We start from the raw sequence: 27,966 nt of genomic DNA on the forward strand, positions 1-27,966 counted from the left end.
TTTCAACAAAAAAAAAAAATTATAATAATTCCCCGATGGGTGCTTCGGGGCTGAAGATGGCGTGTAATAAGACAGAAGTGGTTTTGGTGAGCTCAGTGCGGACTGTGGATGAGCTTGTCCGAACCATAGGAGATTATCAAATAAATTCAAAGCTTTTATTAAATATTAAGGAGTAAACAGTGACTCAAAACTAATTTTTAAAGGAGCACCGCACTCGAGAAAGTTTCGAGAGTTAGTGGAGCCGTAACGCGAATAATGCCCAACATCGGTGGCTCAGACGAAGCTACCCGTCAGCTATTATCCAACGTAACTAGCTCGATAATATTATATGCAGCACCAGTATTGTACGGATCTAAAACAACCCACCAAAAAGATATACTAACAGCTTACTATATTACTGCTATAAGAGTAGCATGTGCTTATCGAACGGTGCCCGACTACGCGATCCTTGTTTTATCTCGAAAAATCCCAGTAGATCTGCTATCAAGTGAAATGGCCAATCTGTATAACATTGGAATCGGCCCCCATCTAAAGATGCCAAGAAACGCTTTGTGACGAGCAATAGTTAGGTGTAAGAATCGAGGAAAGGGCGGTGGACCTTAATGTTAGTTCTACCACCTCACGCAGATATTGAGTGGACACGGCGGTTTCAAGGAGTATCTACATAAACGTCTACATTGTCCTATCGAATCGGAAAACGCAGAACACTTAATGTGGAGAAAAGCCTTCCATAACGAATTCAGTTTCCCTAATATGTAGAGACATACATTGTTGGACTGCTGTGAGTAAAATGGCATTTCTAGTGATGACGCGATTGCTGCTATATATCAAAATGATATGGGCGAAAAAGAAATTCCTGTAGCCATGCCCGTCCGTCCGTTCGTCCGTAAGCACGATAACTTGAGTAAATTTTGAGGTATCTTAATGCAATTTGGTATGTAAGTTCCTGGGCACTCATCTCAGATCATTTAAAATGAACGAAATCGGACTTCAACCACGCCCACTTTTTATATATCGAACATTTGGAAAAACCGAAGAAGTGCGATAATTCATTACCAAAGACAGATAAAGCAATGAAGCTTGGTTGGTGGGTTGATCTTACGACGCGGTATAGAAAATTAGGAAAATTTTGGAAAATGGGCGTGGCGCCGTCAACTTTTAAAAGAAGGTAATTTAAAAGTTTTACAAGCTGTAATTTGGCAGTCGTTGACGATATCATGATGAAATTTGGCAGGAACATTACCCAATTATTACTATATCAGGGCTAAATAAAAATTAGCAAAATCGGATAACGAATACGCCCACTTAAAACAAAAATTGTTTTTAAGTCAAATTTTAACAAAAAATTGAATATCTTTACAGTATATAAGTACATTACGTCAACATTCAACTCCAGTAATGATACGGTGCAACAAAATACAAAAATAAAAGAAAATTTCAAAATGGGCGTGGCTCCGCCCTTTTTAATTTAATTTGTCTAGGATGCTTTTAATGCCATAAGTCGAACAAAAATTTACCAATCCCTGTGAAATTTGGTAAGGACATAGCTTCTAAGACGATAACTGTTTTTTGTGAAAATGGGCGAAGTGGGTTGAAGCTGCGCCCAGTTTTTATACACAGTCGACCATCTGTCCTTCCGCTCGGCCGTTAACACGACAACTTGAGCAAAAATCGATATATCTTTACTAAACTTTGTTCACGTACTTATCTGAACTCACTTTATCTTGGTATTAAAAATGGGCGAAATCCGACTATGACCACGCCCACTTTTTCGATATCGAATATTTCGAAAAATAAAAAAAATAAAATACCATAATTCTATACCAAATACGAAAAAAGGGATGAAACACGGTGATTGGATTGTTTTTTTGACGCAAAATATAAATATAGAAAAAACGTTGTAAAATGGGTGTGACACCTACCATATTAAGTACTTAGGAGAAAATGAAAAAGTTCTGCAGGGCGAAATCAAAAGCCTTTGGAATCATGGCAGGAATAATGTTCGTAGTATTACATACATATGTATATAAATAGATTAGCGGTACCCGACAGATGATGTTTTGGGTCACCCTGGCCATGATTTTGGCCGACTTCACGTATACAACTAAGGGCCACTCCCTTTTAAAACCCTCATTAATAACTTTAATTTGATACCCATATCGTACAAACACATTATAGAGTCACCCCTGGTCCACATTTATGGCGATTTCTCGAAAAGGCTTCCACCTATAGAACTATGGCCCACCCCATTGTGGTGGGTTCAAATACTCTTTAATAACTTCCATTTGATACCCATATCATACAAACACATTACAGGGTTACCCTAGGTTCATTTTCCTAAATGGCGATTTCCCCTTATTTTTTTTCCAAAGCTCTCAGCTGAATATGTAATGTTCGGTTACACCCGAACTTAGCCTTCCTTACTTGTTTTGTTTAGCAAAAATTGCTGATTGCCCAATTTTTTTTTTTTATGATGTTGGAGATCAACTAGAGAAATGTAAATTTTTCAAAGGTTGGAGATTAATTAAAAAATTACGTTGGATATGAACATGAGAACTAAAATCTCAAACTTTGGAGAATAATGTTGGATATCAAAGTAAGAGCTACAGATTTCTCAAAGGTTCTAGAATAAGTGGAAAATTATGTTGGTCAAAAACTTGAGACTATAATTTTCTCATAAAATAAGCTTCACTATTTTGTTTTTTCCAAACTTAAATATTTTCTTTATTTTATTCCTCATGTTCTCACATACTTTATTAGCTTACATGCAAACATATAAAATATATTTTTTTTAAATAAAATGATAATTTTGAAATACCTACTTATTTTTATAAACATTGCTCTTGGCCTTCAAATAAGTTTGATTAGTATATATTTATATATAATTAAAAAAAAATTTGTGAAAAAATATTTATGTAATTAAATGCAATGATAAAATGTGCTTAATTTAACTACATTCTATGGAAGTCAGCATTAATATATAGATAAAATAATCTTAGTTTTAACTTTTTCTTTTAAGTTGCGATTTTAAAGTTTTTCTATTTAAATTTAAAAAAATGTTTTATAATTTTTTTTATATTCGTTTTTGCTTCTTACGGAAGGTATTACGACAATTGCACACAAATACAAAAAATGTTACTATAAACAATATAATTGAGGCAAGCACCAAAGCAAGCGATGTCGTTTGCTCATATGATTCGGTTGGATCCAGTATATGATTACGCTGCAACAATTGAAAATCGACTAGCACGTGTGTACCATTCGGTGGTGGGCATGGCTGTTGCACAATAATCTCTTGATGTTGAACCTAAGAATGAACGAGGATTTTGCTGACGAGCTGAACACACCAATTGGCATTATAATAAGAAATCTTCCACCTACCTGTTTGTTCCGACAAAGCTGCAGCCCAGCCGAATTGGCCAAAGTCTCTGCACTATATTCATCCTGCACCAATACAGGTAGTAACCATTTTTCGGGTGATATTAGTTGTGACCAAGACCATATTTTTGAAAGATTTCGTGGATGTACAGAATAGCCGCCGACTGCTGTTAGACCCAGTGTAATGAGCGCATTGAAAAAAGTGGCAGAAATTTTAGTGGGCATTAGATGAGCGCAGAAGAGGCCTAATGTTTGCAGTACCGTTAGATATAATAGCATGTAACCTGTTTGAAAGAGTATGTGTAAAAGAGAGTGATTAGGTTCAATAACGTTATACCAAACAAATTTTTGTAGAGCAAAAAGTAGTTTCTCTCGTTTGCAAAATACATATATGTACATTATTAGGGTGGGTCAAATTTATTTTTGAAAAGGCACATGCAGTTTCTGAATCTATGGGTCATACTGAGTAATATTGCCCATGGGACCATAGGTCTGAAATGAATTTCGAGCCCCCCTAATTTTGTTAGAAAATATTTTTTTTTTAGAAATTTTTTTATTATTTTTGTTAGAAAATATTTTGGGCTATTTAAAAATAGAATTTGCAATATGGAAAAGTAAAATATTCGTCGCTAGAGGGCGCTTTCCTACTTTTTTCGCATTTAATGCTTCTTTTTGGGGAAAATCGACGAATTTGTTGCACAAAGCGACGAATATTTTACTTTTCCATATTGCAAATTCAATTTTTAAATAGCCCAAAATATTTTCTAACAAAAATAACAATAAAAATTTCTAAAAAAAAATATTTTCTAACAAAATTAGGGAGACTCGAAATTCATTTAAGACCTATGGTCTCATGGGCAATATTACTCAGTATGGCCCATAGATTCAGAAACTAGATATGCATCTGAAGTTTTTTCCCCTTACAATTTGAACCGCCCTAATATTCATATATATTGAACTTTGAAGCTCGAAATCTGATCCTTATATATAGTTTTTTATACTTTTTAACATTTTAATGCCCATCTGTATTTGTACACAGGGTATTATAACTTTAATTGGATAATGGTTAGTTGTACAGGTATAAAGGAATCGAGATAGATATAGACTTCCATATATCAAAACCATCAGTATCGAAAAAAAATTTGATTGAGCCATGTCCGTCTGTCCGTCTGTCCGATAACACGATTACTTGAGTAAATATTGAGATATCTTCACCAAATTTGAGACGCGAGCTTGACTGGCCCCAGAATAGATTGGTATTGAAAATGAGCGAAATCGGATGATAACCACGCCCACTTTTTATATATATAACATTTTGGAAAACACAAAAAACCTGATTATTTAGTAAATAATACACCTAGAATGTTGAAATTTGACGTGCGGACTGATATTGAGACTTCTGATGAACATTTGAAAAAAATTGTGTAAATGGGCGTGGCGCGGCCCACTTCTGATAAAATCAATTTTACAAATATTATTAATCAAAAATCGTTAAACCTATCGTAACAAAATTCGGCAGAGAGGCTGCCTTTACTATAAGGAATGATTTGAAGAAAAATTAACGAAATCGGTTAAGGACCACGCCCACTTTTATATAAAAGAATTTTAAAAGGGTCGTGGACGAATTAAATTACCTTTGCAAAAAAGAGCTTTATATCAATGGTATTTCATTTCCCAAGTAGCACCGCCCCTTCTATGGCTAAGCAATTTTCTATGTTTCGGGAGCCATAACTCGAAGAAAAATTAGTTCAGAATAGAGCTATATGTATATGTATTATTGGGCAGCCTTGTAACACTATTAAGTACACAAAACAAACAACAGCATTTCAAGTGTACAGCTGGGTATGTAATGTTCGGTTTCACCCGAACTTAGACTTCCTTACTTGATAAATTTTAAATTTCAATTCTTTTCTTATTTCAATTGTATTAATTTGTTTCAAAAGTCACTCAAACCCCTATATATATTGTAACGAATTTGCTTGCAAATCCTCTTATTTGCAATCCTCTGCTAAGTTCGAATCACTAAACTGTTGAATAAATAACTCCAATATTGATTAATGGAAAAATGGCCTTTATTAAAGTACTTCACAATAACACTTATACTTTGCTACTCGCTGGCTTAATAAACGAACTGATTGATAACTCAAATGAAACTCTGCTATTGGCCGCCAGATCGCGAGCTTAATCAAACTTATTGATAGCTCAACTCAAACTGAATTACTTCTTACTCGCTTGCGCCACTTTTATAGTTTACGCTGCATACATCTAGGCTCTTCTATTTCCAGAACTTACCAACTATTTCGTGTGTTTATAGTTCTCATATAGTTTCTACTTGTTTACAATTGTCTATTTTTCAGCGTCTCCCAGATGTATGTGTTAGTGCATTGACTCTCCGCTGCTCGTATACGTACATGGTACATATATGTAGACGCAGTTATTGTTTCGTTTATGTAGATACATAATGATTGAATTATTGATGTGCATTCACGTCACTGCTTAGCATCGGCTTAGAGACGATAGCATCGCTCAGTGCTGATAACACTCGTTACACTGCCCTCCACCTAAGTCTGATCATCCCGATCAGACAAATCTCCAGATCTAAACGCCGCTAGCATCTCCACATGTACCACTCTTCTAATCCGTGGTTTCCCAGTTGTTTGAATGCGGTAGATGGTATCACTGATCTTCTTCACAACTTTGTACGGGCCTTCCCAACTGCACCGAAATTTGGCTGGAACACCTTTCCGCCGGTGAGGGTTGTTTAACAGTACCAAATCTCCCGCCAAGAAATCTTCCGAATTAAAGTTCTTGTCATGCCAGTGTTTCATCTTACTACTCATTACCCTGGGCCGTTCCTTCACACTCTGTTGTTTGGTCAATGAACCACTTCGTAGAGCTTGCGCTGGACGGATTTGCTTTGCATAATCGGTATCGTTCCCACATTTCACAACAGTAGTGCGCTCCTGCTTGAAACTACCCTCGCATTCTTTCTTCGTTCTAGTACGTCCGTTAGGGCTTTTCAATGCCAGTGTTTCTCTCACATGTACCTTCGGTTTTGATTTGTTTGGCCCATTTGTTCCATCAACCTTTACCTTTGAATTTCGTGGCCTTCGTCGAGTCTTCTCCACCAGGACCCGATTACTGCTGAACCCTTTTTCCAAACTAAAGCTAAGTGGCACATCTTGGTTCTCATAACGCATCACCCTTCTCTGCATATCGATCTTGATGTCATGGTCAACCAAGAAATTCACTCCCAATATAACTTCATCAACAATCTCCGCCACAACAAATTTGTGTAGAACCATGACCTTCCCAATCAATACTTCACATATCACTTCTCCCTGAACTTGGTTATTCTCGCCAGTGACCGTACGCAACTTTGCTCCAGGTAACGGTTTTACTCTCCTGTTGACCAAGTCAGATCGGATCAAGGAATGAGATGCGCCCGTATCTACAGTCAGTACTCGTTCTTTGCCATCCACATTCCCTCTGACGGTAAGACTGCTCGATTTTCTACCAATTTCCGACACAGATATCACAGGGCATTCAATAGCTGGATCTAGCTCTCTACCTCTTACTCGCTCTTGCTCATCACCTCCAGCTTTGCGTTTACGGCCAACCACATTGTTGGAACTATTAAGACCAAGATCGCAATGACGTGCTATGTGACCGGACTTCCCGCATTTGAAGCATTTGATAACTTTTTCACTTCGCTTTTGCGATCCTTTCAGTGCCTCCAATATTGCGTCTACCCACTCTGGCCTTTCTACTTCCACACGGCGTGCTTTGAAAACTGGCTTACACAGAAGCGGCGCTGTTTCCTGAATCAGAGCTTGTGACACCGTTTCTGCGAATGTTGGCTTTGGGTTTGCGTATGTAGCTCGCTTTGTTTCGACGTCCCGTATGCCATTTATAAAGCTCTGAATCTTTACCCTTTCAGTGTATTCCACGGGTGCGTCCGCATTCGCTAAATGTGCTAGCCTTTCAATATCCGACGAAAACTCTTGTAATGTTTCACCAGGCCTCTGGAAGCGGTTCAGCAACTCCATTTGGTATATCTGTCTCCTATGCTCAGTTCCGTATCGTCTCTCTAGAGCGCCCATCAATGCTTCATAACAGTTCCGTTCGCCCTCTGGAATGGTTTGTAAAATCTCAGCTGCAGGCCCCTTCAATGCTGTGAACAGTGCAGCAACTTTATCTTCCACATTCCAGTTGAGATGACATGTTGGTGGATATTTGTGATGACATTGCGGACATTTGTGCCGATATTGCAGCCAATATCATGTTCAAGTCTGTGTTCGCCATTGTCTGCGGTGTTTCATTTTTCTCCTCCAATTTTTTTGTCTCATCGCCATCAAGATGAAAGACATACTCTTCCACGTCAATTCCTTCTAATTCCATTGCCTCTCGTAGTCGTGCCTGAAGTTCGAGTTTAATGCCGGTTGCATTCAATCCACGGTTCTCCAACTCCTTCTTCAGTTGCGGGATCTTCAATTCACTTAACTTTGCCATGTCCTTGTTGTCCTCTAGAATTTATTCAACAATTCCTCTTCTGACACCAATTGTAACGAATTTGCTTGCAAATCCTCTTATTTGCAATCCTCTGCTAAGTTCGAATCACTAAACTGTTGAATAAATAACTCCAATATTGATTAATGGAAAAATAGCCTTTATTAAAGTACTTCACAATAACACTTATACTTTGCTACTCGCTGGCTTAATAAACGAACTGATTGATAACTCAAATGAAACTCTGCTATTGGCCGCCAGATCGCGAGCTTAATCAAACTTATTGATAGCTCAACTCAAACTGAATTACTTCTTACTCGCTTGCGCCACTTTTATAGTTTACGCTGCATACATCTAGGCTCTTCTATTTCCAGAACTTACCAACTATTTCGTGTGTTTATAGTTCTCATATAGTTTCTACTTGTTTACAATTGTCTATTTTTCAGCGTCTCCCAGATGTATGTGTTAGTGCATTGACTCTCCGCTGCTCGTATACGTACATGGTACATACATGGCACAACGATACAAGGTGGCAGCATGGGACAGCTGATTTTAGGCTTTTTTATTTGATTTGATACATCAAATTACGGCGCAGTACGATTTTGACATTTGTCCATCGAATTTACAAAAACAAAGTACATGCAATTTTTATTTATGTTTGTAGGTATGTCACCATGCTGCCACCTTGTATCGTTCCGCTATGGGTACATATATGTAGACGCAGTTATTGTTTCGTTTATGTAGATACATAATGATTGAATTATTGATGTGCATTCACGTCACTGCTTAGCATCGGCTTAGAGACGATAGCATCGCTCAGTGCTGCTAACACTCGTTACAATATTATGACGGGTTGAAACTGCACTTCGAAAGCTAATATCCATGTTTTCGAGTCCAACTTTGTAAAATGAGCAAATCGCTTTTTTGTTTGTGGACCAATCTCTTAAAAAAAATGGTTTGGTCCAATAACCAGCCGAGTGGATGTACAGTGTATTTTTTTATTTATATCAGCTCAAATTACAAAAAAATGCTTCGATCTGGAATTTAAGTTTTCATATATGTTGTTTAAAGCTACTTGAATTGTAATCCATAAGTTTGCTCGATTTGAGAAAATCAGAACAGCTTCTAAAATCTTCACGAAGTTTTTTCTAAATGTTTCTAAACTAAAAGTTTGTGACCTATAAAACTACATACTCGAAAAGTTTTTGGGAATTTTCAAAAATTGTGTGGTCAAGGTGTTGAATATATTCATATTCTCGTCTAAATCTTAAAATAAAATAGTTCACAAAGGCACTTACATTAACTTTTACTCACTGACGCAAAGAGAACCAATTTCCTTTGAGTGAGGTGACTGAGGGTTCTTTATTCACAAATTTTGGCTCACAAAAAATAGCGCGACTTGTTATGCCGTGGCTGCGTTACATATAATTTGCCCCTAAACGTCATTGTTGAAAAAATTAAGAAAATTTTTTAAAACTCTGTACCAGGGATTTGCTGGAAATATATACTGCAATAAATTAATCGCCAGTTTTAGGCAAACTGTGTCGCTTTATGTCGCGAATGTTTTTCAAACCAATTTTGCGTGATTTCGGGACTGTATCGAAGTTTACTTGAAATGCAGTGGGAATAATTTCGCGAATCACTGAAGCTCTTCAGCAGTTCAAGATATTTTCAGGTTCCTTCACAGTTTGGGATATTTCGAGAACCGATCTGGTAAATTTCCAGGACATTTTCGTGAGAAAATCATGAATATTTTTGAATTTTTTCCAAATAACTCGAAAGGGTCCCAAAATTACATCCGAATAATCTCGAAAGTAGTTCCGAACTAATATTAAAATTTTCTTAGTTCGTTAATTTGAAGTAGTCTCAATTAATTTCGTAAAATAGTCTTGAAATATTGTCAGAGTAGGTCCGAAGTCACCCAAAAACCAAATAATTTGGAAAAGGTTCCAACACATAACTACCAAGAAAGGCTAACCCCATACATACTTCCCATTGTTCCATATACTTAAGTAATCACTGGGAGCTGATGTGTCATTCCTCAGTGTTTCAACTGTGTAAGTTTGGGCCTTCTTAAGGTAAGCATAACCTGAAATGAAAACCCAACGGATTCGTAGGTGGTTGCCATGGTTGCTCTTCAGACCATCCGAGATCAGCCATATTAAAGCTTTCTGTATATTTCCTCTGTCGTTCTTCCCGATCATGTATATGTATATGTGATTTTGCGTCCGCCGGGGTGTGCGATGATAGCGTGCTCCTCCATCCACACCGAAAATCCTGGGTTCACGCCACGGGAAAAGCAACTTCAAAATGTTAGAAACAAGTTTTTTTAATTAGAAGAAAATTTTTCTAAGCGGGGTCGCCCCTCGGCAATATTTGGCAAGCACTACGAGCGTGTTTCTGCCATGAAAAGCTCTCAGTGAAAACACATCTGCCTTGCAGATGCCGCTCGGAGTCGGCATAAAACAAGTAGGTCCTGCCCCGCCAAAAATTAAAAGGAGCACGACGTCAATTGGTTGTTGTTGTTGTTGTAGCGATAAAGACACACCCCGAAGGCCTTGGGGACTGTTATCGAGTTGATGGTCCTTTGCCGGATGCAGATCCGGTACTTTCCGGTACCAAGCCGGACCATTTCGGGAACGATTTGTTATGACCACATGTGGCCTTCTAGGCCATTCCGCCCTCGCACCCCTTAGATCCATGAGGAGTTCGGGGTTACCAGAGCCTCTGCAGCCAATGAAACAGGATTCGCCACGGATAGGTGAGGTTGACAATTGGATTTGGAGAAGCTATGTATTGCGCTGGCAACCTGAAAGGGCTGCGTTACACAAACCCCTTGAATCCGGTATTTTAGTCGCCTCTTACGACAGGCATACCTACCGCGGGTATGTTCTAACCCCCTAACCCGCTGGGGTTGGTAGACAAGCTTGGTTTAAAATCTATTCAGAGGTTATCGCGCTTTACAATTTTTATATGTGATTTTATCACTGCGACTGCCAGCGCAGCTAAGAGAAAATCGTTGAAATCCTCATCTAAGAACACAGAGAAATAATTTGGGAAAATCTATACATAACCTATGCTCTGGTAGTTATGCCCTGTCACAGATAAATTTTTTTAGGTCCTATACAGGCTTCATTATAAAAATCGGTTGTTGCCTTGCGAGAGAAAAGAAAGAAAAAGGTTTTATAGACCACCCTGGAAAAAACTGTACAGGGCCTACAAAGATAGAGCGGTAGACGGCACTAACAAACTGTCAAGGGACTACCTAGAATAGACGGTTCAGGCCCAAACCAAAATCGTGCCACATTTTCTGGCCTGGTGCATTTCTACTGGAATTTTTTGCGAGATCTAAAATTAGACAGAAGAACAAACCTCGGATTCATTGATCATTTTTTTGCGAGGAGGAGGGCTGTGTTTGGATTTGTTGTTGCGATTATTGGCAAGTGTCATTGTGAGCTGTGATTTGTTGTTGTTGTTGTTGTAGCGATAAGGACACTCCCCGAAGGCATTGGGGAGTGTTATCGATATTGATGGTCTTTCGCCGTATGCCGATCCGGTAAGTTCCGGTACCAAGCCCGACCATCTCGGGAACGATTTGTTATGACCACATGCGACCTTCCAGGCAATCCCGCCCTTCCACCCCCTATATCCACGAGGAGTTCGAGGTCACCAGAGCCTCGGTTGTTAGTGAAACAGGATTCGCGACGGATAGGTGAGGTTGACAATTGGGTTTGGAGAAACTACATATGGGGTATTCCATCCCATTTCGACCAATTTTGAACCCAACCCCTTTAGAATTGGCTGAAAGTTTTTCTTCTTTTTCTAACTTACGAAAGACGTTTTTCAGAAGTTTTTCAAATTTTTTCATCCAACTCAAAAAAAGTTATGAATTTTTAAAAAAACACCGTTTTTGTTTTCAAAATGCCATAACTTTTTCAAAAATTGACCGTTTAGGATCTTTTTTTTTTAAATATGTTTTTAAATGTACTTTTCGGAAAAAATTTTTAAAGTTTTTTTTTGTCATTTTTCAGTTTTTCGAGATTTTTCGAATTTCGCCCTTTTTTTCTCATAAAAAACTTCAATCAATCCTGCAATCATCCCCACTAATGCCGGAGTGGGCCGAGAATTTTTTTTTTTTTATTTAATTGAAAAAAAAACTTTAAAATTTTGTTTGTATTTTTTCCGAAAAGGACATTTAAAAACATATTAAAAAAAAAAGATCCTAAACGGTTAATTTTTGAAAAAGTTATAGCATTTGCGCTACACAACCCCTTGAATCTATTTTGTATTTTAGTCGCCTCTTACGACAGGCATACCTACCGCGGGTATATTCTAAACCCTCAACCCGCTGGGGGAGCTGTGATTTGTATTATGTTTCTCTTCTATCACGTCCAGACACAGTCACGGATTAAAATCGCTGCAAATGAAATAACATGGTCACAGGTCCCGTAGTTCCTTAAAAATTGGGAGATCTGATAATTCTAACCCCTTATTGAATAAAATTGTATACGGTTGATAGAATGATGAGTTGGTTGGTTCAATTACTGTATGATGAAGACGGGCCGATAACGTCAAAAACTATTGTAAAGATTTTCCGGTCTTTGGACCTTCTACTCATGAATAAATAACTAGTTACTGTTACTACTATTTACCCATATAAAGATATATGCCGACATCGCTGCTTGTCGAATACGTATAGAGTCCTGCCATGCTGTGCGCCGGTAGCAGGTAAGCCAACCAGATACAAAGACTAGGGAAGAGTCCCAATAAGCACTTTTAAAAAATGAAACAAAAAAATATATTTTCAGTTAAATATCGCTTTTTCAATAACACAAATCTTTGCATCTCTACTTACCTGTATGGTGATATAAAGTGGGCGTGTATATAAGCCCAAACGTATATCACGTTCGGCATGTCTACGATCCTCTTGAGCATCGCGTATCGTTAACATCAACAATGGCCAAAATGTAACCGCCATCACACAGTGATGATATCCCAAACGATCATTGTAGGAAAGTTGGGGATCGGAGGCTGGTACATCCCAAAAGATGCAACCAATACAAAGCGAGAGCACCGCCGCAGCAATTAATTTGCTAATCCAAGTGAGTAGCGAACCTGGTTGCTTGTACGCAGCAAAACGTTTTATTAAAGCTTTAGCTTGTCCCACAAATCCTGCCTTTTTTGTGAAATTAGGTAGAGAAGCCGGTGGAGCTGCGAGCGGTGGTTCTGAATTGATTTGATCCCATGAATTAGCCAGCGACTCGATACGTGCTGATGATTCCAGCATTGCTGCGGCTGACAAGTCATCCAGTGTGACTAAGTCCACTTTAAATAGAAATGGGAAACATTAGTATGAGGAAAAAAATAGAACCATTTTCAATGGTTCAATTAGGTAATTGATCGTGATTTATGCTGCGATTTAAATTTCGATATTAATCTTGAATTTCGATGCTGAGCATGAATTCGATTTCGAATTAATTTTCTTTCTACTTACAGTAGTAGTCTGCTGGATTTTTGAATGGCGGACACGGATAGCCCAACTCGCCCATGTGTCGTGGCAATTCAGAGCGACTACCGGAAAAAACAGTTCGTCCACCCGACAACAATAACACACTCGAACACATGGACAGTATTTCGAAAGTAGGTGGTTGAAGGGTCATAATAACAATGCGGCCACCGCTTGCCCACTGTCTCAGATATTCCACCAGGAAGAACGTATCGAATATATCCATATTGCTAGTGATCTGATCAAGTATGAGCAGCGAAGATTGCGCGAGTAATTGGCATGCAACGCTAAGACGCTGCTTTTCCGAGTGTGTTAGCGAGGATACGTTTGATGCGCGCACCGTCGTTAAGCCGAGGTCTTCAATCAGCACGTCCATCTGTTGATAAATAATATTCGTTTTGATAATAATAAAAAAAAAAAAAGTACTGCTCATTCCACTACTTACCCGCTCTTTAAGGTCGGTACGATCTAGCGGTCCTCGCAACGCAGCATGAAAGTTCAATGTACATTGCACGCTCATACGTGGATCTAAAGAAGACACTTTCAGCGCTGGCACAAAACTACACAACTCACGCAAACCACGTCTGTTTATTTGTTGGCCATTGATGAGTATTTCACCACCCATGCGCTCGTGCAATCCCGCTAAACATTCTGTCAAAGCTGTACCTTCGCGCTGCGTTGTTGCCATAATAGCGAACAAATCGCCAGCCTTTGCCTGCAGTGAGACACCACGTAAGTATGGATTTACATCCAAACAATGTACCTGGATATTCGGATAGACCAGCCCTATGCTAGAATGTTTCCGGGTGGGCATGATGTAGTTGACGTGATTGTGACCGCCGTTCGGATGGTCTGAGCTGCGATTACGTGATGTACCATAGATACGCGAATCACCGTAATCTCCGCAGCCGACGACGTCTACGCCGCCAGCCAATAAATCGGCTTCGCTATGTGAACGATGACCGTAATGCTTGCCATTCGGCATATAATGTTGCGTATGAATATGATTTCCCACTGTGAAAGCGAGATATAGAAGCGGTTAAAGAGGCAAGCAGAACAATTTAGCACCTTCATGCTAAGTGGTGTCTCCACAAACTTATAGATACACCGAGGCATATAAATTTGTATAACTATAATTAAAGGTTACTCACCCGCAATACTGGCTCGACTATTCGCTTGTCGCAATGCTGTCATTGGTACACCTTGAGCGCGTGATTCGGGACGTGAGTTGGGTATACCACCAATGGCACGGAAATCCGACTCGCTGCGGTATTTTCTATAACAAAAAAAAAAAACCAAATCACAAAATGAAATGTTAATAACTATTCTTTCAATGTCTTACATATGTATATGTATATTTATTTGAAACTAACCTCAAGTTTGGCGGCACACGACTGCGTGTTGTTTCGTTGTCACTGCTGTCATATCCCGATGATCCAGCCGGTGGCGCTCCCGCGCTATCGCGAAAGCCACGATTGACTCGTCCTCGCACGCCTCCTGGCCCTGGTCCTGGTGGCCGATGCGAGCGTTGCGAACCGGCATTAGGTGGGAAAACACGCGGCAGACCGAACTTCAAATATGTGTACATATTGGCGCCCAAAGGAGATCTGCAACAAAAAGGGTTGTTCATTACCTAATTAACTTTTGCTTGGTGAAAAAATACTTCGGTCCATAGCGCGGGTGATTTAGAATTGATTGCACTGTAGTATCGCGTAATTGGAAATTTCCATATGGCAGCGGTGATTTGTCTGACGAACCCAAAGCGGAATCGGTAAAGTCGGAATTGAGATTTTGCCTGTGGACGAGAAAAGGTTAAACAGTTTGTTAGAACTTGCATCAAGCTAGAATGTGCTATCTTTGTTGTTGCAACAGCAGATTTATAGCTCTATACTTCACGAAGGTAGTTCGTCAAGTTTCTGCACTAGTTTGAACTGAGAAGGCAATTGAAAAATAAAGTCCTCTATTGAAGAACATAAACTACGCTTTTTAAGTCACTGGCAATGGGATGGCACTTGGAGTACTTTTTTAAGGGAGCTATGTACTGGGAAATAAGATGGTCAATGCACTTTCTCCGTGATGTTCGGCTTTTTATGTTGTAGGAGCGTGGGAATTACTGGCGTACCTGGACATTATCAAGGCTTACTGTCTTATCTAAGTATGTTTCTAGGGGTGCATAAATTTCATATAATGAAATGTATGGTAAGCGAATGCTTAATACCGGTGGGCCTCTTCTTTTGGGCGTACCATGGCTTGATTGAAGCGTTTCATAGAAACTCTGCGCTGCTCCGTATGTGATTTGAATGGTCAGGGGCCCCTCTGAGATTACGTATATTTCGATATGATATATAAGGATCTACTGAATGCCTGGATGACCGTCCTCCTGTTTGTTATCTGACAGGTGAAAGTTGACCGGCTGTAAGGAGCTTGCTTAATTGATGGTATGTTGATGAGGAGTTTGCGTAACCTCTCCAATGACAGTAAGGTATTTGTCGATAGCAGATATAATCCTTCGGGTCCAAGTGGAATCCTGAGCCAATGACACGCGGAGTCTTGGAATGCATGGGTACCATTTAACCGGATGTTGAGGTCTGTATCGAAATCGGTGTTCCGCTGACCACCTTTGGTCTGCTCCTGTGTAGATGGACATCAGGTCAGATATGTTATTACAACCTCTTAAGGGTAGCGAGATCCTTTTGCCAGATATAGATAGCAAGCGATGTGTTCACTTTTGCCAGAGGAGGGCCAAAGTGTTTTGGTTTCGGCTTATTTGGATATTTGGATGACTTTTCCTGGGCCAATATTCGGTTTCTTTCAAATTATATCGCATACATTTTCTAAGGTTCTATATTTTACGTTGGCATAGTCCTATGGGTTGGCACACAGGTCCTTCAAGCAGTCTATGAGTACTCCTCCTAACGGGGTACCTATCTCTTGACTTTACTTAACGTAGAATGTGGAAAGGTAAAGGAAAAGGCGTGGTAGCGATATGCACTTATGAAAATACATATAACAAAGATGTAACGATCAAACTGCGGGGCTCGGTGGTCATAACCGTAAATGGACAAGTAAAGAAGGTGTGGCTTCGATTATTGCGGTTCAACAATTTTGATGAACGTCAAAAATCAATCGTTGGTTGAGTGCTTCCGTTACTAGAAAACAATTCCATCACAATTGAAGTTTATGTTACCCACACATACCTATGGGTAAGTTATGCCCAAGCGGAAATCATTAATGGAATGAAATATTTATAATATGAGTGAACAGGTGCAGGTCTATAAAGTTATGAGCTAAGGTAAGGTTGTATACCGTGTTCAATGACTACAACTGAGAATATTTGTACAGCAGCGAACAGATCAATAGCAGCGGCAATTTTTAAATTCTACGTGCTTAACACACAGAGCACATATATTAACTTTGGTAACATAACGGTTGATCGTAACAGCATAAACAAATCGAGATAAATATAGACTTCGATGTATCAAAATGCTCAGGATAAAAAAAGGAATTGGTTTAGCCATGTCCGTCCCTCCGTCTGTCTGTGCACACGATAACTATGGGTTCCTTGGCACTCATCACCCGACGCTATTTAAAATGAGCGAAATCGGATGATAACCACGCCCATTTTTATAAATATAACATTTTGGAAAACACAAAAAACCTGATTATTTAGTAAATAATACACCTAAAATACACAAATTTGATATGTGGACTGATATTGGGACTCTTGATAAAAATTAAAAATTTTTGAAAATGGGCGTGCCACCGTCCACTTGTGCGATAAAATCAATTTTACAAATATTATTACTCAATTATTACTCATAAATCAAACCCCGTTAAACCTATCTTAACAAAATTCGGCAGAGAAGTTGCCTTTATTATAGGAAATTAGGAAAAATTAACGAAATCGGTTAAAGACCGCGCCCACTTTTATATTAAAGGTTTTTAAAAGGGTCGTGGACAAATAAAATAAGCTATATCTTTGCAAAAAAGAGCTTTATATCAATAGTATTTATTTTCACAAGTAAAATTATAACAAGAAATAGAAAAAAGGCAACTTTTTGAAAATGGGCGTGGCTGAACAATTTCCTATGTTTCGAGAGCCATCTCTCGAAGAAAAATTAACATATCGGAATAAAACTGGGAATACATACTCTCTTTATAGCAGGAAATATTTCTAGTAGAAATGGACGAAACCGGCTAATAGCTACGCCCAATTTTATAAAAAGTATGTTTAAAAGGGTCTTAGACAAGAATAATAAGCTATATTTTAGTATAAAATAGTTTTGTATCAATGATATTTCACTTACAATGTTTTATTGTAAGAGGAAATTGGGAGGAATTTTTTTTAAATTGGGTGGTGTCACGCCCCTATTTCGATCAAGCGATACACAACATTCTTAGAGCCTCCAAGAGAAATAAATCCCTCGTAACAAAATTCGATACACAAGTTAGGTTTATAACAAGAAATATTTCTAGTAAAAATGGCCTAGATCAGATAGATTTTGTGTTTTCCAAAATGTTATATATACAAAAAGTGGGCGTGGTTATCCGATTTCGCTCATTTTAAATAGCGATCGGTGAGGAGTGCCAAGGAACTCATAGTTATCGTAATAACAGACAGACGGACGGACGGACATGGCTAAATCAATTGCTTTTTTCATCCTGAGCATTTTGATATATCGAAATCTATATTTATCTCGATTCGTTTATGCCGTTACGATTAACCGTTATGTTACCAAAGTTCATAATATTGAAACATATCGAAAGCTTCAAATTTTAGGTATGTTTCCTTAAAATCCAGATATGTTAACAAATATGTTAAATAAATAGCAGCGCAAATCCCAGTTCGATTATACCCCAAATTAGAGTCCCTTACTTTTTCGGGAATAGTTTGTGTTTAAAACGTGACTCAATAGGATTCCAAAAGTAATTTATCTGAAACTGTTCAATTGAAACTCACGCTGAGTATATGTATAATGTTCGGTTACACCCGAACTTAGACACCCTTACTTGTTCATCAAAATTCCGTCAATTAAATCCTGATCCTTTTTATTTTCGGTAAATCAATGCGATTTATATTTATGTGGGGATCACTTACCTGTATATTGACCATGCATGCAGGTCCTCTGACGCCGCCGGCGGCTGTGGTGTATTAGGACCGTGAGGCACTGAATAACGGCGCTCTTCTCGTGATATCTTTTTCGATGTATTGAAATTGCTTAGCTCCATTGTCTGGAAATATATGAGAAGAAACAAATAAAAATAATAAGATAGATACAATTAAAACGAATTAAAACAAGAAGATCAAAAAGAAAACAAAAAATAATAATTTAAGTAATTAGAGAAACGCCGGGGTATCTATCAGTACAGCGAACTCTCAAAATTAACATACTAGGCTGCATATTATCAATAGCCCCAAGCAGAAAAAGAGGCCTGGGTACCAAGTACTTGTGAAGTTCGATGTGTAAACATACAGGTGTACGTTTTGCAGCTAATATTTTTAGGTTAGAGTTCACCCCGGGGTTTAAGTTAAACCCCAAGAGAGGCAACTTTACCAGAAACAAATAGTTTCGATACCAACAAGATTCGAGATTTCGATTTATTATTAGCTTGCTATCGATTTGTTATCAGCTGGTCATTGTCTTCTTACTGGTTTCTTATCGGCTTCCGAAAGGTTATATGTGTGTCATCGATTTTATACTGAAAGTTCGAAGGCATGTTTTTCGTAAAAAACCGATGAGCCTACGTTAAGAAATCGATAACATGCCGATAACAAATTGGTAAAACGTCGATAAAGAATCTATAAGTTTCCCAAAAATAATTGATTATTTTTCACAATATGTCAACAACTTTTCGGTGAATAGTTGATAACTTTTCGATAACACTTTGAAATCAATTGCAATACGATAACAAATCGAGAACATATTGATAACATATCGATAATTTTTCGGTGCTGAATCCAAAAATTTTCTTTAACAAACTATAACTCATCGATTAAAAATCGGTTTTAAAAAATTTTTTTATTTTCTTTTGTTTTAGTTTATTATATTTCATTCCATTTAGTCTAATGTTGTTTTATATTACTTTATTTTATTTTGTGTTATTTTATATTTGTTTAATTTACTTAATTTTATTTATATTTATTTTATTATTTATATTCCGTTTTTTTATTTTATTATATATTTTTTATTTTATTTTATATTATTGGATTTTTAAGTTTTATTTTAATTTATTTTAATTATTTTATTTTTTTGTTTGCACTTTATAACTTCACATAAATCTAACCAAATAATGTACAAAGATGTTACAACCAACAAACCCAAAAAGAAAACTAATTTCAACTTAAACCTGAATACGTCACCAAGTGCTTAGTTTTTGTAAACACTTTTTGTATCTGTAATAAAAATCATGCATTTGCTCATGTTTGCTTTGGCTCTTTATTAAAAAAAAAAAACAGCAGTGTATAAATCTGTTCGAGCACTTGCATGCACAAAAGTGTTGAATATGCTCAGAGACTTTCATTTAGTGACGTGTTTGCCTTGAGTTGCTGTGTGATATCGCTCATATCGACTCTACCACGTACTATGTTCCCATATTACGCTACAGTGGTAAGACTGCACTTACGCTCTCATTCTTTATTACTCCATACCGCAGTTTGGAAGCAGAGGATGGGGGAGACCTCTACTGAGATGGGAGAGGAAGGTGGAGAAAGACCTGACCGCCCTTTGTGCTACCAGTTGGCGCCAGCTATCGTGAAATAGGGATAGCACACAAGACATCTCATTAGAATGGGTTTAATTTGAATCTAGTGGAACATGGAAACCATTTTCAATGCGTACCACCTGACAATCACCACATAACTCTGTCCATCTAGTGATTATATTCAGATAACCTGTCAAAACATCGCTGAGGGTAGCTGCAACATTTTTTCTTACCAAGAATACCACGTCAATTGAGTAGATTACCACTTGGCAGCTTGTCTTCAACATCTAGTAGACCCTCATCTTCGACTACTGACAAAAGCATGGGGGCAGAATACTATCTTGTAGCATATCTTGACATACTTTCCTTAGGATTGTGGCCTTATCCTGCTACACTGCGACAGTACTGTCACATACAAGTTTCTTCCAATCATTCCCTACAATATTTTAAGAAACCATCAGGAGATATAAATAGATGTAAGGCGCGATAGCCTTCGAAGAGATTTTAGGCCGAGTTTCACATCCAATTCGCGTCGTGGTCCTTTTAATTTTTCCTCCTTGTTTTATGCCGACCCCGAACGACATCTGAAAGGCAAATGAGGTTTCATTGAGAGCTTTTCATGGCAGAAATATACTCAGAGTGCTTGACAAACGCTGCCGAGGGGCGACCCCGGTTAGAAGAAAAATTTTCTTCTAATTGAAAAAACTAGTTTCTAAAATTTTGATGTTGATTTGCCCGGAGCGTGAACCTAGAATCTTCGGTGTGTTAGGCGGAGCACTCTACCATCACACCACGACGGCAGATACGGAGATACATATTTCAGAGTTTTAGTTTGACTCTGAAATAAAGATAATTTTCCATGTTGCAGGCTTTCGGAATATAGCTCAGTTTAAGGGAGTTTGCGTAAATGGTGGTATTAAATGGACTATAGGAAAGCAACGTTCATGTGATCTTTCTCTTCCAAAATATAAATAAAATAGATACATTTTCGCTGAGAAGATATCCATGGCAGAAATACTTTTAGAGGGTTCGACAATTACTGCAAAGGGGAAACGAATTTTGAGCCTCGTAATTTAAACTTTGGAGCTTCGTTATTGCAGCTAAGTTTTTTGACCTTTAAAGTTTCAAAAGAAGAGTCAACTTTTCCATCAACATTCCAATTCAGTGACTGCTCAGTTTGCTAAGTTTAAACTTATATTAAAGCTTAAAAGTATATAAATATGAATATTAGGGGTGAACGTTTTCACTAAATGCATCTTCAAAACAAAACTTGTGGCGTTTTTGTTTGTGGAAAAAGTGTTACGCTTTTTGTATGCCGCACAAGGGTTGTAAATATATTTTGTTTTATGCTAAAAAGCAGGCGTATATCGTTCTTGACAATTTTCTGGGGTAGCAGGAACTCTCTTAAGGTTTTACCATTAAGATTTAGATCTTAAGTTTAGTCAGTCTAGTCTAGTGCTCACCTACAGCGCAACTTGATTAAATTAGTTCAGTTTGTAGTGAGCACAATCTCTAGGAGACAATTAAAAATTGTAGTTAAGTTCGGTTGTGGATGAACGACATTATAATCCAAATGAGGGATCCTGTTATAATATAATTTCTCTACAATGTAGATGACGCACCTTAATGTACATAAAGATACTAAGGCATATAATCACTTAAGATTAATACATGTTATTGTTTATAAAAAAATTGAAGACACTTAAATGCATTTACAACAAGTAAGGAAGGTTAAGTTCGGGTGTAACCGAACATTACATACTCAGTTGAGGGCTATGGTGACAACATAAGGGAAAATAACCATGTAGGAAAATGAACCGAGGGAAACCCTGGAATGTGTTTGTATGACATGTGTATCAAATGAAAGGCATTAAAGAGTATTTTATGAGGGAGTGGGCCATAGTTTTATAGGTGGACGCCATTTAGGGATATAGCCATAAAGGTGGATCAGGGTTGACTCTAGAATGCGTTTGTACGATATGGGTATCAAATGAAAGGTGTTAATGAGTATTTTAAAAGGGAGTAATCCTTAGTTCCATAGGTGGACGCCGTTTCGAGATATCGCCATAAAGGTGGACCAGGGGTGACCCTAGAATTTGTTTGTACAATATGGGTATCAAAAGAAAGGTGTTAATGAGTATTTTAAAAGGGAGTAATCCTTAGTTCCATAGGTGGACGCCGTTTCGAGATATCGCCATAAAGGTGGACCAGGGGTGACCCTAGAATTTGTTTGTACAATACGGGCATCAAACGAAAGGTGTTAATGAGTATTTTAAAAGGGAGTGGGCCTTAGTTCTATAGGTGGACGCCGTTTCGAAATATCGCCATAAAGGTGGACCAGGGGTGACTCTAGAATGTGTTTGTACGATATGGGTATCAAATTAATGATATTAATGAGGGTTTTAAAAGGGAGTGGTGGTTGTTGTATAGGTGGTCGCATTTTCGAGATATCGCCATAAAGGTGGACCAGGGGTGACCCTAGAATTTGTTTGTACCATATGGGTATCAAAAGAAAGGTGTTAATAAGTATTTTAAAAGGGAGTAATCCTTAGTTCCATAGGTGGACGCCGTTTCGAGATATCGCCACAACGGTGGAGCTGGGGTGGCCCTAGAATGCTTTTGTGCAATATTGGTATCAAATGAAAGGTGTTAATGAGTATTTTTAAAAGGCAGTGGGCCTTCGTTCTATAGGTGTTCGCCTTTTCGAGATATCGCCATAAAGGTGGACCAGGGGTGACTTTAGAATATGTTTGTACGATATGGGTATCAAATAAAAGGTGTTAATGAGTATTTTAAAAGGGCGTGGGGCTTAGTTCTATAGGTGGACGCCTTTTCGAGATATCGCCACAAAGGTGGACCAGGGGTGACTCTAGAATGAGTTTGTTCGATATGGGTATCAAATTAAAGGTATTAATGAGAGTTTTAAAAGGGAGTGGTGGTAGTTGTATATGTGAAGGAGTTTTCCAGATATCGACCAAAATGTGGACCAGGGTGACCCAGAACATCATCTGTTGGATACCGCTAATTTATTTATATAGTAGTACCTGCCAAGATTTTAAGGGTTTTTTATTTCGCCCTGCAGAACTTTTTCATTTTCTTCTACTTAATATGGTAGGTGTCACAACCATTTTATAAAGTTTTTTCTAAAGTTATATTTCGCGTCAATAAAACAATCCAATTACCTTAGCATGTTTCATCCCTTTTTTCGTATTTGGTATAGAATTATGGCATTTTTTTAATTTTTCGTAATTTTCGATATCGAAAAAGTGGGCGTGGTCATCGTCGGATTTCGTAAATTTTTCATACCGAGATAAAGTGAGTTCAAGTAAGCACGTGAATTAAGTTCATTAAAGATATGTCGATTTTTGCTGAAGTTATCGTGTTAACGGCCATGCGGAAGGACAGACGGAAGACTGTGTATAAAAACTGGGGGTGGCATCAACCGATTTCGCCCATTTTCACAGAAAACAGCTAACGTCATAAAATCTATGCCCCTACCAAATTTCAAAAGGATTGGTTAATTTTTGTTCGACTTATGGCGTTAAAAGTATCCTAGAGAAATTAAATGAAAAAGGGCGGAGCCACGCCCATTTTGAAATTTTCTTTTATTTTTGTATTTTGTTGCACCATATCATTACAGGCGTTGAATGTTGACATAATTTACTTATATACTGTAAAGATATTAAAATTTTTGTTAAAATTTTACGTAAAAAAAAAAATTTTTTTTAAAAGTGGGCGTGGTCCTTCTCCGATTTTACTAATTTTTATTAAGCGTACATACAGTAATAGTAGTAACATTTCTGCCAAATTTCATCATGATATCTTCAACCACTGCCAAATTACAGCTTGCAAAAGTTTTAAATTACCTTCTTTTAAAAGTGGGCGGTGCCACGCCCATTGTCCAAAATTTTACTATTTTTCTATTCTGCGTCATAAGATCAACTCACCTACCAAGTTTCGTCGCTTTATCTGTCTTTTGTAATGAATTATCGCACTTTTCCGGTTTTTCGAAATTTTCGATATCGAAAAAGTGGGCGTGGTTATAGTCCGATATCGTTCATTTTAAATAGCGATCTGAGATGAGTGCTCAGGAACCTACATACCAAATTTCATCAAGATACCTCAAAATTTACTCAAGTTATCGTGTTAACGGACGGACGGACGGACGGACATGGCTCAATCAAATTTTTTTTCGATCCTGATTATTTTGATATATGGAAGTCTATATCTATCTCGATTCCTTTATATATGTACAACCAACCGTTATCCAATCAAACTTAATATACTCTGTGAGCTCTGCTCAACTGAGTATAAAAACTGCTAAGATACAAAAAGCTATTAAAATTGCACTTTGCTATGATTCATACAGTTAAAACAAACGAAATCCATAGTGCTTTAAAAGTAACTTTTGGTGAGCGCAGCAGGGTTTTATTGGCAATTAAGTTAAAGGCAATCATTGTTTACATACCTTGATATATGTCTGTATGTGCATTTATATGTTTGTTATGTGATTAAGGCCCGGTTTTTCATACTCATTTTATCAGATAAACTACGCTTAAACTGATTCTGCAGTCTTTCAGCCTACTTTAACTGAAGTTTAAGCTGAGTTTAAGCGGCCAATTTGGCCTATCAGTTATTTGCGTTCGTTCGAAACGACGTCGAATATACCCAACAAGCGTTCGGGCTTTAGTACCATTAGAGATCATGTCGATAACTAGCATACTTCTAAAATCTAAGAGTTGTTTCGAAACCGGGGCTTAACTTGAGAATCATTGCGTTCTCAGCAAAAAAGAGAGTTATTTATAAAGCAAAAAATGCTTTTACCTAAATTGAAAAAAAGATAATTCCCAGCTTGTACGCAAGTGTTGCTCTCAAATCTAAGATTCATATGTTACAATATATTCACTAGACTGGGTCTATTTATTAACCGATATCGCGCCATCGATTTTTCGATAGGATTTGGGCTCAGGAAAAAAAACTTGCACTACGCATACCCAAACAAATAATTTTGGAGCCTGCAAAAAAAAAACGTCTAAAGGGTCAATTTTTCGACCAAAACACTCCCCAAAACACAAAAAATATTTTTTTTTTCAAAAAACTGTTATCGCCAACGTTTTTACAACAGTTTTTTTGAAAAAAAAAAATATTTTTTGGGTTTTGGGTTTTGGGTAGTGTTTTGGTCGAAAAATTGACCCTTTCGCCATTTTTTTTTGCAGGCTGGAAAATTATTTTTTTTGGGTATGCGTAGTGGAACTCTTTTTCCTGAGCCCAAATCCTATCGAAAAATCGATGGCGCGATATCGATTAACTTTCGCCCATATAAATCGAGCCAGGTTACTATTCACGAAAATAAAATAGAACATATTTATTTTATTTTTAATTTATCACGCTTCATTACTTATACCAACCAGGTGCTTATTTCTCAAAATAAACAGTTGTTGGCTTTGATAGTACCACCGTGGAGAAGATTCTTTAAACTCCACCTCAACTCGATATCCAATGTAGGATATCTATTAGATAAATGTGCTGGATATTGATTTGAGAACTATAAATTTCTCAAAATATCTCAAATGTTGAAGAATAATTTTAGAATGACGTTGGAGATCAACTCGAGAACTATAAATTTTACGAAATTTCCCAAAGGTTTGATAGTGATTGGAGAATGCTGTTGAATCTCAATTTGAAAGCTTTTAGGTTTAAGAATAATTAGAGTATGATGTTGGATATCAACTCCAGGGCTAGATTTATATTTCTCATAGGTGGAGAAATATTGTTTTCCATATTTGTTTGCTAAAGTAAATCCTGCTGTTGCCGTATCTAAAATCTATATATATAAAAAGGAGTATACATTTTGATTGTCACTCCATAACTCGAGAAAGGATAGAAAGATTGCCATGAAATTTTTAGGAAAGATACAGGAAGGAGAGATGATGGTTAGTTTATTCCCAAATCGATTTAGCCTTTCTTGGGTTATGATTTTTTTTAGAAAAAATTCAAAATTTGAAAATTTGGTATATAGATTTGCCTATATTAGTATTTATGATCCTGTTTTTCGGGAAGTTAACCAGAGACGGACTGGGACTGGGATTAGAACTAGGACCGGGACTGAGACTCGGAGTGGGACTGGGACTGGAACAAAATACATACCACCCTCTGGGACAGGCAATAAGGGATGAAGAAGAATGAGAAGAAGGTGAGAAAAGAGAGAAGTAGAAGGATACTGAGAAAGAAATAGAATGAGACGAATATGGAGATAGATGAAGCGAAAAAGACGGAAGGAGGAGTGAATAAAAGGATCAGGAAAAAGTGAAGAGCGTGGGGGAGGGTAGAGTTAGACGGAAAAAGCTTATTAAAAAATGCATATAGGCCAAATTTAGGGCAGAGCAACGTCTGCCAGGTCTGCTAGTTATGTATATAATAAAAAACCAATGTCGCCATACAAAAAGCTAACTCCAAAAGCGGCCTTAAACTGTGACTGAAAAAACTGCTCTGTAGTTTAACTAGAGTTTAAATTTAACTGGAGTTCAAACTTAACTAAAACTTAGATGAACCTACTAATGAAAACCGGGCCTAAGATTAAAAGGTTAAATAATAAATATGTGTGTAGTTTCGGGTGGTGCTTATAGCACCAACTAACGATTTTTCCTATCTCAACACCAAAGAGTATATATGATGAATTTCATATCAAAGGCTGAAAAAAACGTACATTTTGAACCCGACCCCCTCAGAATTTGCTGAAATTTTGCAGGGGGGTTACATCTTGCCCACCCAAACAGAAATTTTTTAAATTCAAATTCAAATTTTAAAAGAAAAGTTAATATATTTACAGTATATAAGTAAATTATGTCAACATTCAACTCCAGTAATGATATGTTGCAACAAAATACCAAAATAAAAGAAAATTTCAAAATGGGCGTGGCTCCGCCCTTTTTCATTTAATTTGTCTAGGATACTTTTAATGCCATAAGTCGAACAAAAATTTACCAATCCTTGTGAAATTTGGTAGAGGCTTAGATTGCAGGACTATAACTGGTTTCTGTGAAAAAGGGCGAAATCGGTTGAAGCCACGCCCAGTTTTTATACACAGTCGACCGTCTCTCCTTCCGCTCGGCCGTTAACACGATAACTTGAGCAAAAATCGATATATCTTTACTAAACTCAGTTCACGTACTTATCTGAACTCACTTTGTATTGGTGTAAAAAATGGCCGAAATCCGACTATGACCACGCCCACTTTTTCGATATCGAAAATTACGAAAAATGAAAAAAATGCCATAATTATATACCAAATACGAAAAAAGGGATGAAAGATGGTAATTGTATTGTTCTATTGACGCAAAATATAACTTTAGAAAAAAACTTGGTAAAGTATTAAGTAGAAGAAAATGAAAAAGTTTTGCAGGGCGAAATCAAAAGCCCTTGGAATCTTGGAAGGAATACTGTTCGTGGTATTAAATATATAAATAAATTAGCGGTACCCGACAGATGATGTTCTGGATCACCCTGGTCCGCATTTTGGTCGATATTTCGAAAACGCCTTCACATATACAACTAAGGGCCACTCCATTTTAAAACCCTCATTAATACCTTTAATTTGATACCCATATCGTACAAAAAAATTCTAGAGTCACCCCTGGCCCACCTTTATGGCGATATTTCGAAAAGGGCATCCACCTATAGAACTAAGGCCCACTCCCTTTTAAAATACTCATAAACACCTTTCATTTAATACCCATATAAGGCCCACGCCCTTTTAAAATACTCATTAACACCTTTCATTTGATACCCATATTGTACAAAAGCATTCTAGAGTCACCCCTAGTCCACGTTTATGGCGATATCCCGAAAAGGCGTCTACCCATAGAACTAAG

At 37.6% G+C, this 27,966-nt stretch overlaps 1 protein-coding gene across 6 annotated transcripts in view; it reads right to left on the minus strand.

Annotated features, from left to right (window-relative positions):
- Window positions 1-2,694: 2,694 nt before the first annotated feature.
- LOC137238148 (ATP-binding cassette sub-family G member 8) overlaps window positions 2,695-27,966 on the minus strand; it is a 103,187-nt gene continuing 77,915 nt past the window's right edge. For all 6 annotated transcript variants that reach the window (XM_067762810.1, XM_067762806.1, XM_067762809.1 and 3 more), the window contains 10 exons: window positions 18,492-18,625; window positions 15,057-15,188; window positions 14,767-15,000; window positions 14,545-14,669; window positions 13,839-14,407; window positions 13,382-13,769; window positions 12,743-13,212; window positions 12,540-12,660; window positions 3,382-3,662; window positions 2,695-3,307 (listed from right to left, as the gene is read on the minus strand). In XM_067762810.1, the coding sequence (XP_067618911.1) occupies window positions 3,074-3,307; window positions 3,382-3,662; window positions 12,540-12,660; window positions 12,743-13,212; window positions 13,382-13,769; window positions 13,839-14,407; window positions 14,545-14,669; window positions 14,767-15,000; window positions 15,057-15,188; window positions 18,492-18,622 (2,685 nt within the window). In that variant the 5' untranslated portion in view covers window positions 18,623-18,625 and the 3' untranslated portion in view covers window positions 2,695-3,073. The remainder of the gene's footprint in view (window positions 3,308-3,381; window positions 3,663-12,539; window positions 12,661-12,742; window positions 13,213-13,381; window positions 13,770-13,838; window positions 14,408-14,544; window positions 14,670-14,766; window positions 15,001-15,056; window positions 15,189-18,491; window positions 18,626-27,966) is intronic.

This window comes from Eurosta solidaginis, chromosome 1 (assembly GCF_040869045.1).
Source record: "Eurosta solidaginis isolate ZX-2024a chromosome 1, ASM4086904v1, whole genome shotgun sequence".
Lineage (NCBI taxonomy): Eukaryota > Metazoa > Arthropoda > Insecta > Diptera > Tephritidae > Eurosta > Eurosta solidaginis.